Source organism: Carassius carassius, chromosome 14 (assembly GCF_963082965.1).
Source record: "Carassius carassius chromosome 14, fCarCar2.1, whole genome shotgun sequence".
Taxonomy (NCBI): Eukaryota; Metazoa; Chordata; class Actinopteri; order Cypriniformes; family Cyprinidae; genus Carassius; species Carassius carassius.
In genome coordinates, this window is record NC_081768.1 from 14,431,497 (window position 1) to 14,448,723 (window position 17,227).

The 17,227-nt window shown below is 35.4% G+C and overlaps 2 protein-coding genes across 2 annotated transcripts; one reads left to right on the plus strand and one right to left on the minus strand.

Annotated features, from left to right (window-relative positions):
- Positions 1-1,083: 1,083 nt before the first annotated feature.
- sgpl1 (sphingosine-1-phosphate lyase 1) lies at positions 1,084-13,185 on the plus strand. Its single transcript, XM_059566234.1, has 14 exons — positions 1,084-1,309; positions 5,319-5,484; positions 6,423-6,490; positions 6,748-6,895; positions 7,139-7,218; positions 8,058-8,186; positions 8,711-8,799; positions 9,091-9,199; positions 9,304-9,402; positions 9,504-9,650; positions 9,919-10,157; positions 10,318-10,464; positions 10,671-10,791; positions 11,295-13,185. Exons 1-14 carry the CDS (start codon positions 1,298-1,300, stop codon positions 11,457-11,459), a joined length of 1,719 nt encoding a protein of 572 aa, XP_059422217.1. The 5' UTR covers positions 1,084-1,297; the 3' UTR covers positions 11,460-13,185.
- A 699-nt stretch (positions 13,186-13,884) lies between these two features.
- On the minus strand, positions 13,885-16,490 carry LOC132157076 (pterin-4-alpha-carbinolamine dehydratase-like). Its single transcript, XM_059566235.1, has 4 exons — positions 16,347-16,490; positions 14,915-15,046; positions 14,720-14,800; positions 13,885-14,390 (listed from the first exon to the last, which is right to left on the minus strand). Exons 1-4 carry the CDS (start codon positions 16,347-16,349, stop codon positions 14,298-14,300), a joined length of 309 nt encoding a protein of 102 aa, XP_059422218.1. The 5' UTR covers positions 16,350-16,490; the 3' UTR covers positions 13,885-14,297.
- Positions 16,491-17,227: the final 737 nt, after the last annotated feature.

A 17,227-nucleotide genomic window follows, 5' to 3' on the forward strand; every position in this document is an offset into this window, starting at 1 on the left:
TGTCCCAGACTAAATCTTTAAACTTTTAAAATATTAAGATTTTTCATTGTTTAGTGTATAGCCTATAATTGGTTAACAAGGAGACAACAATGTCATTAAAATCGCAATGGAGGGGAAACATGACAAAATGACAGAATTCCCAAGTGATATACGTGTATGCTCTTTGACATTTATCCGGACCATTTAAAAAATTAGATAAAAGTGTGGAAAATATTTTTAAACGAGCTAATTTTCTGCCCACAGAATAAACACCTATATTTTACAAAGTAGTTTTAAATTAGCCAGAATCCCATGTTATTATTTTGAAGAACAAATGATAACAAAACAAAACAAATGTAATGAGATTATTTATTTGGTTGCTCATTACAATCACACACAAGTATTTAACATAACGTTATAAATTATAATAATAAAAGTGTTTTAACAAAGAATCCTAATGTTACTGTTCGCGTTGGCCTACTCACGAACATGAATGAAAATATTCACTCTATATAAAATAACACTATTGAAAACAATACAAGAATATGAAAATTTTGCCAATATACGTCTTTCCTTCAAAAACTAATAGCGCCATCAAGTGACCGTACAAAGCATTGCCTTTTCAACTCACCAATGAATTATAAAACCAACACAAAAAGAAAACACCAGTGCAGCCCAACAGCTCAGTTAATCATTTACTGTAAATAATCTATGATAAAATGTTTTAATGCATTGAATATGAATCAAGATTCCTATGTTGCCCCTTCTTTACCAGTGAAAAAAACAATTCTTAATTCTGAGGCTTTCTGATTATTACAACTTTTAAATAATTCTAAAAAGAAAATATAGGCTAATGTTACATAAATAATTATGCATCATCATAATCAACAACAGTAATAATCCATAATAATAATAATAATAGGCTACAATAAACTTAGAACTATCGCAAAGTCACTACAAGATTTATCAAAAAAGAAACTCTACACTGACCCCCCGAAAAAGATCATGTAACTGTGGCGAATCTGCGAACGGTGTGAGGTTCACATGTACTAACAGCATGTGTGCTGGACTAATCTCTGTGATGAATTCGCTTGCAGTGTTTGAAGATCAGCGAACGCGGAACGCGGAACACGCCTGAACGCAAATCGCGTCGGTACTTCCTGATATAAGCTTGCTCCTCTGATTGTGTCATGCAACGGGCATATACGCTCGCTCTCACAACAAGCCGAACAAAGATCTTTCTGGCCGTCTTCCTCGTTTCTCCCAGAGCTGTTGAAGAAACGACGTTTTCAGACAGGCTGTAACCTTGGCAAACAAAATGGACTACAGGGTGAGTGGGCATAATGTCAATTAGAAATCAGCTGTGCTTTAAATCTAGTATGTTCCAGTTTTCTAAACATTATGTTATGATGTCACAAAGAAAGCATCTCGTATTTTGTTCGTTTTTTCAACATACTTAATTTGCACTGTATGTTTCAGTGGATCAGACCTAAAAGCAATACTTTGTTCTGATATTTGATGTTTCTCGTGCAGTGCTGGTAATTCAGGTGGTTTTATCGTGTAGAAAGATGATAATCCATTTGAAGTGTCATTTATTAGAGACGAATGTCATACTGGTTATGGGAAAAACAATATCTGTTCATTATCATGTCAAATTTTATGTAGCATATGTCTTCTGTGATGTGTAAAGGAGACTTTAAAGTGATATAGGTGAGAGCTGTTATAAAACTGCTTTATCTTCATGTAAATTCGCTGTAATAACCGTTCATCTTTGTGCACCAACCAGGTGCAGAGAGGGAAATGTTATGTTTCATTGTGTATGTGTTGATCAGAAGACTTCCTGTGAACAGACTCATATACACAGAGGAAGTGCTATTCTTAACAAGGGGGTGTACAATGGGGCCAGATCTGTTTTGACTGCTGTCCAGCAGCATCTGTTGAGTTGTATTTTGGCTAGTCTGATGCTCATGTGATGTGCTGAGAGATTTAATGTGTGTTAAAGAACTATCAGAGAGATGGTTCACCCAAAAATTTATATAAAAAGTCATTGTATACTCATCCTTATGTCATTACAAACTTGCAAGACTTAATTTCTTCTGTGGAACTCCAAGGATATATTACTAGGGATTTTACTGTGACTTGGATGACTTTTTAAATATGTTCAGTGCAACATATTTATTTAATATACACTATAATTGTGGATTTAAATCTCACAATGCACGCATTTGATAAAATACAGTAAAAAAATATTATTACAATTTAAAATAATTGTTTTCTAATTTACTATATTTTCAAATATTATTTATTCTGTGATGGCTAAGCTAAATTTTCAGCAGCCATTGCTCCAGTCTTCAGTGTCATGTGATCCTAATATGCTGATTTGGTGCTGCTCAGGAAACATTTATTATGATCAATTATATATTAAAAAAAAAAAGTAAAACATTTGTGCGGCTTTAATATTTTTTTACAAACTGTGATACATTTTGTTACATTTGTAACTTTTTTCAGAATTATTAGATGAATATAAAATTCAAAAGAACAGCATTTATTTTTATATATATATATATATATATATACACACACACATTTTTTTAAAATTATTATATAATTATAAACTGATCAGTTTAAAGAATTTTGTATTAATTTCTTTAATAAAATTACACCAAACATTGAAATATTAGTGGACAAATACACAGATAAAATTTGTTGTATATACTATTAGCTGTTTAGGTCAAAATCACACCTAAAATGTATTTGGTAAAACCTTTATCATAGTCCCATGTTACAGGATGCATTACTGTAGATCTTGCGAGCTTTAAAAGATGGACAGCTGCTATAAGACTTTGTTTGATCTTGCTTTAGAGACATCTGAATATTTCCATTAGAAACTTGAGCTCTTTGACTCAACAATAGACAAACAATCAAAGCTCGGCTAGAGAGGGTGTGATTGTATCCAGTACACTAGTAGCTGAAAGCAAGCAGTTTGAGGTGACATCCTATTTTCTAGAAACTTTTACCACAGTCATGTTATCTGTCAGGTTTACAACATAGCAGACGTGCACTTCTGTTAATCTCTTTTGCAATGTGTGTCTTTTCTTGCCTTTTGCCCCTTTCACGAGATAACATAGTCTCAGCATTTTATGGCACGTTATGCACTGAGAAGCTGTCTTGAGATCTTGTTACATAAGACCGATAGGGATTCTGTCTTTAAAGATCTAATTTCAGCGCAGTCGTGTTCCAAATTTCTCACTGTTGTTATATTTGGATCCTGAACGTGTGATGCACCTCAGTCCTGGGGTCCGTCCTTCGTACCTCGCTTAATAATCTGAGATGATTTGAATGATTCCAGATCTAGTAATCGTGGTAAGTGATCTCTGGCTAATTTGGTTCTTCAAAAAAAATATGTGGATTTGATTAAAATATCAGGATTAAGTTGTCTAAGATTAGTGCCTGTTCTTGTGTTCCCCGAAAAAGGCAGATGTTTTGATACTCGAGACAATGATCAGCAATGCAGCGATTGGCTGGTGGCAAAACCGCAACGCAATGACATCATAGATTTAAAAAAAGACACCAGATGAAAAAAATTGACAAGGAAATTTCTGAAAACAGCCAAGTGAACAAAACTATATAAATGTAATAATAGATAAATAAAAAATATGCACTTTTAAAAAAACTTTTTTTTAACATGATTCCTAATTATTTATATTCATGATTTCTAGTATTTGTACAGGCTTTATATTTTTATTTCAGTGTTGTAGCAATTCATGTAATTTTATCTTTGAAGCAGATTTGTTACATTGCAGCGTTAAAGTTTCTTATGGGTCAAGATCATGCTATTGTAGATTATGACTACACAACATTATAATATTTCTTGCATTCATTTTTTTTAAATTAATAATAATTTTATTGTAAATTACTCTCCCTGGATCAGTAGGGTACTCTTCTAATGAAGTAGCAGTGGCTGGGACAGATTTTAAGGGTCAGTTCTGCTTAAAACGATGCGATCTAATCCTGTTTACTTGAAATAAGCCTGCTCTCGAACAGGTTTAAGTTTAAGGACCTGTTGCTATGACAGCAACTCCAGGATTAGCTTCGAAGAACCAACCAATCCAAGATCATGCCAAATCATCAACAATCAAATCCAGCTAACTGAGTACGAAGAACAAGCCCCTGGTCCAAGTTTCAAATGCTCGCTCACATGACCTGTTTACCTGCTCTTCTGAATCTACTGTATTTGGCAAACCCTGCTAAACCTGTCGGAGAGCTTCTCATGGACTTAGAACTCCATTTAGGCGATATTGCTCCTGTCTGATTCATTCATTTATCTCCTTAACAAAATTATAGTTTTTTAAAATTAATCTAGTAATCTAATTACACCTCATTTATTGTGCTACATTCAAGATAATGTATGGTTCTTAGCATAACTATTGCTTTTTACATGTTCAAATCAAACAAAATTCAACTGATCGCTTTTAGTCAGGCTTCTGAAGGCAAAATGAGAAGCTCATTCATTGTAGATGACGAGGAGTTGTCATGCTCATGAATATGGTTCGCTAAGACTTTGTTCAGCTGACCTCCAGATTTCCTGTGTGCTGTTATGGGGATGCTATTGGGAAACAATCTGCGCTGTTATCAAGCAAAACCACACTGTGCTGTAAAAAATGGTGATTGTGAAATGCATCTACCAGATATGCATTTTACTGCCTTTTTAAACGAGACAAACAAGCTATTTATAATTATGGACCTCAGTATAGACTAGAATGTATTTTTTTTTTTTTTTTTTTTTTTTTTTTTTTTTTTTTTTTGCACCCATATCCTTAGAAGCCCATTTTAAGCCTTTTTGTTTTGTATGGCCAATATTTTTTTTTTTTTTTTCTCATAATGAATAAGGTGTGGCCAGCAGGAACAATATCTCATTGAGTCAAATGGTTATCTACTAAGCTCTCCTTGTTTCTTGTGGCTGAAGTTAGATATACTGCTTTCACAATTTACAGTGTCATTAATGAATCCAAGCTCCTGAGACAATAAGTATGACTCCGTCTGTGATGGTAAGTATTTAATTGTGAATTTGAATGTATTTTATTGAGATTGTAATTTGCGACTAGCTCTAATTATGCTAATCTGGGCCAACATTTTTCGACTTATTGTTCAAATAGAGCCTAACCATAAATAAGTATTAGGATGTCTGTTGAATCTTCTATCAGTTCTTGTGGCTGTTGCTTGTAATGGCGGTAAGCAGCCATTTCTTGGTTTCTGTATGTTGGTTTCTGCTTAAGTTTTCCAGACATTAGATATTATATTGGGTTTATTTCTGTAACATTTCTCCTTTTCTCATGCAGAGTGCCTTGGAGGTGTATAAAGAGATGGCTCTGCTGTACATAGAGGAGGCTCGGCGCTTCGTGAATTCTCAGTGTGTTGGTCTGGAGCCATGGCAGATCATTGCGACCACTTTGCTGTTCACACTTAGTGTGGTGTGGCTAAAGGGCTTCCTTTTCCAACCAGAGAGTAAGCGCCATTAATCACTCCATTTTTTTAATCAAAATGTTTTGAAACACGTTGTCAGGTTTGCACAATCATTCATAAGTTGTAGGTCGGTACAATTTTTTTGAGAGAAGTTTCTTTAAAGTAGAAAGTAAAACATAATAGTTCTTCTACAAAATAGAACAGTAATATTGTGAAAGACCAATACTATTCAATATAACTATTTTTAAACAGCACTTGCGGCGAACCAAGTTCAATTCCCATTTCATGGTCCCATTCTCTCTGCCCAATGCTTTCCTGTAACCTCTTCACTGTCCTATCACATTAAAATGCATTAAAAGCCTTTTAAATAAGTTGTTTTTAAATGGTAGTGTACATTTATCTTGAAGAAATCTTTCCACGAGTCAAGAGAGAAAAATATAATGTAGCCATCTTTTCACAGTAATAACCTAATGTTTTGTTTTCCATCATGCAACAATATGAAACCTAGCATAATGTTGCAAACTAATTGCAAGTGAATAGTGATGTTGTCCTTTTCTTGCTATTCATCAGTCAGAAAGTCTTAAAACAAAGATGCAAAATGTCAAGGCCACTTGAACAATGACAAAGTCTCTGGCACTTGTGAGCTTCATATGCTACTGGCGACCTAGACCCCATCTGCTTTGTATTTTAATTTATCGTTGCATGTTATGGTTGAGTCATCATCCAGAAACAATGGTTTCACATGACCTGAGGGAGAAAACCCAAACATTTAGACTGAGGTTTGTTTTTGTTAATTTTACATGGCAAACTTTAGATTTTATACATTTCTCTGTTGAAAATAAAAGATTGTTTGAAATGCTCAAGCAGTCTTAGGGCTTGAATGTTTTTGACAACCACTCAATTTTAGAAAAATGTCTTGCCGTAGAGACATTTCATGTCACGTCTTCACCGCAGTTTGCTCATTGTGTCATGTTTTCTAGGTCTGACGTCAAGGGTAAAGAAGCAGTTCTTTAAAATCATCAGAAAAATCCCCTTTATTGGAGCAGCGGTAAGCATCTAGTGGTTGTCTACTTCCCTTCCTTCCTTCAGACTTCTCTTTCTGACTCATTGATTGATGATTAAGTCACCACTGTCATGCTGAAGAGGAAATTAAGCCTTTAACACACTTTCACATTATGGCCCTGTGATCATTCCAGGGTTTACGTTGTGTCATTAACCTGAACAGAGCGCAACATGTCTGGTTCATATTCATAAAATAATCCAGAGTTTGACAGTTTGTTTTCTCTTGAATCTTTCCCTTATCAGATTCAAGATCAGCTCAACAAGGCATTGGATGACATGTCAGTGAGTCTATGCACGCTGAAGGAAGGCATGAGCTACACCAAACTCTTGCCTGCGCAGGGCCTCACCCACAAACAGCTCCTTGACAAGATCAGGGAGTATGAGACACTGAGTGAGTCACCTGAAGCCTGTCCTAACTCCCATCTTTTAGAATGGGGAAATAGCCCAAAGGCTTTGAGGATAAGTCAGATCTTTTAATTTTCCGCCAGATGTTCTCAGACTGAATTTGCCCTTCAGTGTGGGTGCAGTTTCTTTGCAAGTTTGTTTACTAGGGTAAAATGTCACTGGTTTATATGGTATTTGAAGTCAGTGTCCCACTATTGTCCTCAATATTTTATCAAACTTATGATTTCAGGTGAGGTAGACTGGGCAAAAGGCAAAGTGTCAGGCGCAGTCTACTGGGGGGATGAGAAGCTCACAGATCTCCTGGTGAAGGTATAATGGCCTTGCAAATCATTACTTCTATATGTGTTCCAGAGGGTACTTTGAGAGTTTTTATAAAATGGACAAAAAATAAAATGAAATAATCAAGGTTAATCTCATAATTCAGCTCATTGTTTTCAAGAAAAGAAAGCAAATATTGTGTGCAGGTTTTTTTTTTTGTATATATAACTTTGTTTTGTAACTGTGTCTTTGATTCACCAACAGTATTGATTTTCTGAAAAAAGTGACTTTAATAATTATGATGATATTAATAATTAGAAATGATACTGGTAATTATTCAACTAGATAAATTATGTCCAGGATAACATCTAATTTAATTTAATATTCAGTACTTTTCAAAAGGTTGGGGTCAGTAAAGTGTTATTTATTTTTTAATATTATGCTCACCAAGGCTGCATTTTGTTGGTTTGTATAAAAGAAAAAAAAGGGAAATATTACAGTACAATAACTGTAGTTTAATGTTAAACCATTGCATTGCTTTATATTTTTATGGAAAATGTGATACATTTTTAGGATTGTTTCTTTGATGAATAAAAAAAGGTTAAAGAACAGCATTTATTTGAAATCAAAATCTTTCGCAACATTATAAATGTATTTCACCTTTTGATTAATTGAATGCATTCTTGCTTAATAGTTCTTTTTTTTTTTCTTAAAATAATAATCTGACTATGGGCCCTCCAATTACTATTGTTGATGAAGTGTTATTTGATGGGGTTGTGGGTTGATAGGACAAACAAGGTTGGGGAACACTTGCTTTGATTTTTACTTTACCTTAGTATCAAGCAGAGGCTCTATAATACAAGAAACAATTCTTGGATTTTGTTTTGTAGGTATATGGGGAGTTTGCCTGGTCCAACCCCCTCCACCCAGACCTGTTCCCTGGGGTTAGGAAGATGGAGGCAGAAGTGGTGCGGATGGCGTGTGCCCTCTTTAATGGAGGCCCAGACTCCTGTGGCACAGTCAGTCCTTCTCATTGTCTTCCCTGAGGGAACAATGCATTTGTGTGAAGTTCCAAAAATTTATCAAGTCGTTTCATTCAAACAATTTTGTAAAATACTCATCGTTTCCCACTGCTCAGTCAGTAAACTCACTTTTTCATATTATTAATACACTTTGCACTTGAGATAATATCTGAATGTTGAAAAATATTTCCTTTAAAGAATCTGTAGAATGCTATGAGAGTCGCATACATTTACTACATTCACACACCAGCAGAATTAAGTATTTTTACAACTATCGCAGGACAAAGAGAAAAGCGGCTTGACTTGAGTATTTCATTCATCTAGACAGTTTTTGATCCAAATCCCGTAAGCTTGAACAGTATGTTTGGGACAATTTGAGAGACGCTTTGGTCAATCCCAAATGAATTTCCATTTGCTCATTTATCAGTCAATTGTTAAAAAATTTGAAGACTGTATCGTATAACATCACATTACTTTTGTTGCCTCAAACCATTTGTTTTGTGTGTTCCGTTCATGAAAAGGTTACTTCAGGTGGAACAGAAAGCATCTTGATGGCATGCAAGGCCTACAGAGACATGGCTCATGAACGTGGCATTAAACACCCAGAGATGTAAGTATCATCTCAGTCTAGTCAAAACATTCACCCTCTGCAGTTAAAATACTGTTTGGGTCAATTTACTGTAGTTGTCAACCCACACTGTAAACGATATAAACATATAAGTGGTTTACTATGGATGGCTACTCATTTACATGAGATGTGAAGTATAAACAGTGCAACTTTATATTTAAAAGTGCACTCCGGTTTTACAGATTTATTTTTCTTGACAGAATTAGTGTTTGTTGTTTTATTCAATCCCACTGTGTAATTCTTTTTGTCATTTTTGTTTTGTCTGTGCACTAGTATTGCACCACTGAGCGTCCATGCAGCGTTTGACAAAGCAGCACATTATTTTGGGATGAAGCTCATTCACATACCCCTAGACAAGAAGACCATGAAAGTCGATGTGAAGGTAGTACTGTCTGGTTTGGCACATTTTTGTGAATATTGACTAGGATGATGGTCACCTAATTTAAATGAACCTTTTTTTTTTTCTCGGTTTTTTTTCGGTCATAGGCAATGAGGAGGGCCATCTCTAGAAACACAGCAATGCTGGTGTGTTCAGCACCTCAGTTCCCCCATGGAATTATTGACCCTGTAGTAGAAGTGGCGAAGGTAATGTTTGCTTATTCAGATGGGCATGTAATCTCATGCCCATGTTGTGGTATTAATTAATCTGCATTGTCTGTATTTTAAATTATCATATATTCTTTTAGCTTGCAGTGAAATACAACATCCCATTCCATGTGGATGCATGTTTGGGAGGGTTCCTAATAGTTTTTATGGAAAAGGCGGGTTTCAAACTTGATCCTTTTGATTTCCGGGTCAAAGGTGTGACCAGTATCTCAGCAGATACACATAAGGTGAGAACTTAATACTGAGAATAAGATAAAGATTTAAGAAAGAAGTAAAAAAAAAAAAGCTGTTAACAACAGCATATTAGAATGATTTCTGAAGGGTCACGTGACACTAAAGAGTAATGGCTTAAAACAATTATGCTTTTTTTTCCATTTTCTTTACTGTATTTTTGATTAAATGCACTAACATTTTTAATGTTATCTGCACCGATGACTTCGTGAAATTAAATGCAAAGTTGATTTTATTTTAAAATCAGTGCCTTTTTCCCCACAGTATGGTTATGCTCCCAAAGGTTCATCAGTGGTGCTATACAGTGAGAAGAAGTATCGCCACTACCAGTATTTCGTAGCACCTGATTGGCAGGGAGGAATTTATGCGTCTCCGTCCATGGCTGGCTCTCGGCCTGGAGGCATAATTGCTGCCTGTTGGGCTACTATGATGCACATGGGTGAGAAGGGATATGTTGAAGCCACCAAGAAAGTTGTTGAGACGGCCCGTAAAATCAAAGCAGGGTAAGTATTAATATTTATATTATAATATAACACATGAAAGACACAAGGTGTTGCTTTGAATATCAACTGTGGTAAATGTAAATTTGCATGGCAGGTAACATTTACATGCCAGGAAGGGCATTGTACTCAGAAACAACATCTTAAAACTCTCTTCCCACAGAATCCGTCAAATAGATGGGGTGTTTGTATTCGGGGACCCAGAAGTGTCTGTGGTGGCCCTAGGCTCCGATGTTTTTGATATCTTTCGCTTATCTAATGCACTGACTTCAAAAAGCTGGAATCTCAACACTCTGCAGTTTCCATCTAGGTATGGTTAAAAAAACAAAATGTGCTCAGTGTGGAATGTGCAGTTTATGCAAACTAATGTAATGAAAGGCAGTTAGGTTAGGACATATTCAAATAGATCATTATTCTTTTTATTATGTATAGATATCAAAGCATCAATTATAAGCAATGATCAGAAAAGCTGTTCCTTAGATCATTGTTTGTGGCTCATTTGTTGTTCTCCTTCAGCATCCATATTTGTGTCACAATGCTACACACACAGCCTGGTGTAGCGGAGCAGTTCATCAGTGATGTGAAGAGAGAAGTAGCCATTATCATGAAGAATCCTAAAGAGAAGACTACGGGAATGGTGAGTTTCCTGATTTTTTTATTTATTTATTTTATTAAATATACTGATCACTATTAAGTTAACAAACAAAAAAAGGGTTTATTCAGAAGTTTCTTATGCTCACCAAGCCTGCATTTATTTGATCTAAAATACAATAACAGTTAGGATTCTTTCATGAATGGAAGGTTCAACGTAAAGGTCTTTTACTGTCACTTTTGATCAGTTTAATGCATGCATACTTGAATAAATGTATTAATTACGGTAATACAATAAGTTTGTATTCCTACACAGTGACAAAATTCACTTCTACTTAAACTGATTTTGTCCAACCAAATTCAGTTTAGAATTGAAGTTTGTATACAGCTATTTTTGTCAGGCAGTTGTACACAAGAACACCGATGAGTAATATCCACACTTGGCGCTCCAGTCTACTTCAGTCTATTTGTACGTGTAAACCCATCTGATAATGAAATGAAATAACATAATGAAATAACTCTGAATTAACTTTCCCCTTTATGTTGTAGGGAGCCATCTATGGCATGGCCCAGTCCATTCCTGACCGATCGATGGTGACTGAGGTCTCACAGGGCTTTCTGGACTGCCTCTATAGCACTGAGGTTCCCAAGATACAGAGCAAGCACCACAAAAACCATAAGAACCACTTGAATGGCAACTCCAAAGCGCACTGAGATTGACTGTTGGGGATCTCCACCCTTAGCTGGCCGAAGGGATGTTCACCACAGTCTAATCATTCATTTGCTTCATTTAAGTCATCTATTTACTACTAACTATTTTATGTATAAGCCATCGTCACCTGACATTTTGGGATTTGTGACTAGAGAGCGACAGTCTGTAAGGCTATAGAGACAGCTGCACAAATATTTGTGAGTCTGTGAAGGGTCTGGGACTTATTTAATTTTGGTGACCAGTGAGTGCAGTTTTACTTGTTTCATTTCTTATTTTTATGACCAGTTCACCCCATATGTGTTTAATTGCATTTCAGCTGTTATCTTTGGAAGTGTTTTCTGCCACTCAGGATACCAGGGCATAATGTTGTCACATTGATTTTACATTTGACATGTTATTGAAATAATGCAGATTAGACCAAAATCCATAATACTATCGACATGGATAAGCCATGGGTGTTAGTATTTTAAATATTCCCATTCTCTCCTCTTCTCTCACAATAGAAACTAGAAAACATCGCAGACCATTTTATGATGGTAGTACTGCTCAGGCGAACCTGTCTAGCAAATATATATGGTAATTGTAATTATTTATTTGAAATTCCCCATAACTTGGATAGATTTGATTAATCCAATTTCAAAACATTCATCTAATTTAAGAGAAAATGTCTCTGATTTTAAGTTACCAATGGAAAATGAAATCAGGGCAAAATTTAACAATTCTACCGACCAGGTTGTGAAGTTTAACCATATTTCCAGGTTCAAATTCCCATTCGTTTGGGTTTTCAATTGTCACGTTTCACCCCATCTACCTCAGATCTAAAATAATTGTATACGTAATCATTAGTGGTTTCCAAATCCAAATCCTGAAAAATGTCACGTAAGTGGGCGTTTTGATCAACTGTCAATGTCATGCTCCAGGTTATGGTACTCACTGACAATGGTTTTCAAAGACCGATCAAGATTCATGAGTCTTTCTTTTGTGTGTTGTATTTGTTTGGGATCTTTGTTCCGTCTTAACTCAACTGAATGAAAGCTAAGGCCTGGAACAGCAAGAAGGGAAATTAATTTTTTCTGCACAAAGTCTGTGATATGAGAAAGTGATGACATGGTACCATGGAAAAACATCACACCAGATCTTCTCAGCAGCGTAATCCCTTAAGCACTATAAAAAACTAATATGTGTGACCACTGTGTGTGTTTTTATATTTTAAATCCCTAATATAATGTCTCATATTTCAATGTGTGTTTTTTAATTCAGTAATTTCCATGTACTTTTTTTAACCTCTTTTTGGGGTGCTTCAAGTAGGATGTAGGACCATTTTCTTCTGTATGATACCAGTGTAGTACAGTGTAATCTCAAGAACTGTAACATGCCTTAGGCTAGGACATAGATGTGGAAGTTTGTCTTTAAACGGTTACCCTTCTTGCCTAAAATAAGCATTTCAATGTCTTTATGCAATACTCTTCAACTACTGTAACTGTGGCACCTTGATCTGATTTTTTTTAAGCATTACATGACCTCTACGGTTATGTTTGTATAAAGCACAAAACTAACAGCATTCACCTAAATGCCTTCCACTGACGTCAGGGTGTGTGCTATTAGGTTAACACAGTAGCTACATCAGCCTCAGGGACTGGGCCTTTACCACATCATGCACTCCATTTCAATTTTGTCCTGTGCTTTTGTTGTTCCTATATAAAACAATAAACTTCGTCTTGAAATAAATATGCTGGTCAGCAATAGACTTACTTTTCACTGTTTTACTGAATAAGGGCCGTTCACTCAGAACTTGTTTTGCATACACTGCACTACCTTTTTATTATTTTGCTATGTAAATTTGCTTGACAGACGTGTTGGGCTTGTGTTTTTTGCAGCTTTCTAAAAACATGTTCAATTAAACAGTTCTACTTAAAAAAAAATAATAATAATAATTTCACTGCCTTTCATCTCACTTCTATAAACACAGCATTCCAAAAAAATGTGATGCTTAAATTAAAAATTCAAATAAAAAAATATGTATTTCTTGGCGACGATAGCCTTGAGGGCACCAAGCTGACAAACATTGCCATTGCACTGTGGGCGTCCTGAGTTTGAATACCATCTCTTGGACATTTCCTGCTCCCACTTCTTTCTTTCCTAGACATATTATCTTTAATATTGATCGATTGAGCGGACATATTGAGCGTTGCATTTTTCCCCATTCAAAACTATATGAGTGACATGTCTTGGGTATAGTCTTTGGCTAAGCTAAGCTAAAAGTGCTACCACCAGACGGTAAAACTCAACTGTTTAACTATGGGAGTTGAACCTATTTTCAATAAAAAAAGTGGAGTGTTCCTTTAAATCCAAAAAGGCACTTTTGTGCCATCACTGATTAAACAACAGGCAAATGCTTTGACAGATGATACATTGATTTCACAGTGCTAAAGTTGGCAAATATTAAGTTTAATACAATTCAATGAGGCACTAACCATGATATCGCTGGATTACATTAAATGGAAATAAAGGCACCATTATTTACTACAATTAAAGATTTTAAGCCATAGAAAACAGTGAGGTAATAGTGCTTAGCCAGTCTCTTTAGTGTGCTAGCAGTTCTCATTTCTGATCTGTTGTACGTTTATGTATTGTGTGAATGTAAAATGATTTAAAAGATGAAATTTCTCCTGACTGTTCCATTAATACTTATTTGTTAATGATTCGGCATAACAGGCAAACTACACACAGTCAAAACTGTTAGGGTAATAACTGTGCTAAATGAAGTTTCACTATATTTTTTGGTCCAGTTTTACAGGCTACAGAGGTTGACTAACAGGCTGTCAAGTGACAGGGTCCATTCAGAGGACAGAGGCCTGGTCTATGAAGGTTGCAAGTGTGATGTCACGCTGTGAGAGTCCTCCACATTCATGAGTACTGAGGGTGATCTGAACCTAGCAGAGAGAAAACAAGCAGATGGTCAATAGAATTAAACGAATACACATTCCTAGTCTCATTGACAATTAACCAGTGCATGTTTTTCAAAATTTGTTTCTTTTCTGAAATTTTTTGTCTTTTTTGTATTTGTAAAAAAATACATTAAAAAAGTTCTAAATTATACAATTTACTGTTATTTAATAACTATTTTCTGAATTATATTTTTATATGAATACTAAATATCAATCAATAATTTACATTTACAGACCATTTTTAAAATAAACACACTACTGCAATCACAGCCATAAAAAAAAATGGTACACTGATGAATGTATTATGCATTTACCTTATTATACACGTTAAACCATTCAGGGTGATGATCCATTTTCTCAGCCTGTAATGCAACTCTGGACATGAACCCAAAAGCCTAAAGGGGAAAGAGCATGTGCCTACAGTACATAAAAGTTTGATGCAAGCTGCATGTATTTGAATTGTAAAGTATATAACTAGATGAAGTAGATGGCTTGGAAGAGGTTATTACCTGGTTGAAGTCTTTGAAGAGAAACTCTTTGTAAATGGCATCTCTCCCCACCACCTCCACCCACTGAGCGTTCCTCATCATGGGCAGGATGTGCTCCCTCTCCTCCATAGTAAGAGTCTGGATCTTTCCAGCCTGAGTGTTCAAAACAGTTCTCATTAGAAAATATCCTTTAATTCCATCTATGTGGGTTTTGTGTGCTTTGTAAAAAATTTTTTTACAAATCATCTCTGTGAGTAAAATGTAGTATGTAAATAGAGTAAAAAAATAATAATAAGAATACAGCAAAAACTAATAATGGGAAAAAGTTTTGTTTGCAATTTGTGTTCAAATATATTCCTTTATACATTACTTAAAATAACTTATAATAATAATTTCACTTAACTTTAAATAATTTGTGTGTGCATGAATATTAATGATTTAAATAAGAAGTATTATAATAATTATATGGAACATACTTAATTGTTAACAGAACACTTAAACAGTTTTCTAAACACTCATACTTTTAAGCAACCCTTCCAAGGGGGATGTTTCGGAAAAAAGCGCTGTGATTGGTTGTGGTGAACCCCATATGGAAACAATGATGACTTGCATTTTCAATTTTACGAGTTTCCAGCATATGCATGTGGTGGTTGGAGTAACGAAATTCCTCAGCTACTTAACTCTTCCCTCTTGCCCTTTCAGTAAAGATCACATGGGCTAACACATGTCTTTTACAAGAATACGTTAAAATATACATTTATAAATAGGCAACTGACCTGAAAACATAGACTTTTCTATATTAGTTATTGCTAAACTTTGTTAGATTTTTTGAGCACTTTTAATTGTATGAACGGAAAATTAAGTTGATTTGTGTCAGCATTTATTTTGTACTATCCACACACACTATTGTCCCTGAACCATCAATATATTGCGCCAGAGCGCCTGTGCAAACACATGTCAGTCATAATGAAGCTCCAACACTGATAAAACTGGCTGACATCAACAGGTCTCTTAGCAACAGTCTAATCTGCTGAACTAATGCTGCTGCACGAACAGACACGGATCGAGAAGAAAGACACGAAAGCTTGATGATTATTCTATGAAATGATTAACAGTGATGACAACATGCGCACTATAAAATGTGCTTTTAAAATCTACCAGAACAATGTTACATGGCAAAACCTTGAATCGGCAAAAAAAAAAGCCTTTACTCCATTATGTCTAAAAACAGTTAATGGAAATCGTGTAATAGGACAACAAATGAATAAAAAATGAATGTAAAAATAAAAATAACACCATACCTGTCCAGCCATTTCCAATATATTTAAAGCATTTTATTTGTGCCATTGTAATGTATTTATTTGCAACTCTTGAGAGATATGCAAAAAGTGGCTGTTAGTCCACGTGCGATAACAAAAACAAAATTAAAAAGGTTTTAAAACATTTTTCTTACCATGTTGTGAGTGCTGTGCGGGTAGCGCTGATATATTCTCGTGCAAAGCGCAATTGAAAGCCTGAATTTCTACTTGTTTCCACAGCGCAAATTACCAATCCTACTACGGTGAAGGGACGTCTTATGAATATTAACTAAGTTGCGTGATTGGACGCTCTTGAAAAAGCACCAGGTAACGTCAGTACGCACTACTGAATATTAATATCTGGGCCCTTTTGCGGCTGCCCTGCCAAAAGCCTGAACGAAGTCAATAATAACCACAACAATAACCAATGTGTTTGAGATTGAGAGAGAGAATATGAGCAAACTGGACACAGATGAATGCAAAAACAGTAAAAAAAAAAAAAAAAAAAAAAAGACTTCTAATAGCAAGCGTCTGTTCAGGAAAAAAAATGCATGCCATTTAAATACCTGACTGGATGTGGCTAAACGGGAAATTAAAATGATCCCACTTAAATGAAAAGATTCATCCAGGGTCACACACAAACACAGGACACTTAACTTACCTAACATGACAGAGATGTACTGCATTTGGCGGCTGTACTGCGTTTGAGCTCCGTCACTATATTCTTTTCATTGACTATTTTTAACTCAAAAATCAATTTTATACATCATCGTTTCCGTTTATATAACGTGTGAATATATCCTCTATTGTATTCTACAACAAAAACAATCAGAGCGCCTCGCTATCACTAGTTTTATTTTGATCTCGCTATTAGCTTTTAGCCCGTTAGCATCAGCGGCGTGGTTGCAGCTAACTGCGCTAACATTGCTAATACTCTATTCACACACATTACCACTGCTGTACTCACTGTTACTTGCTTTAATGGCGGATGAATGTCTCCACTCTGTGCAGCTCGAGCTCGAGGCCGTGGGAAAGC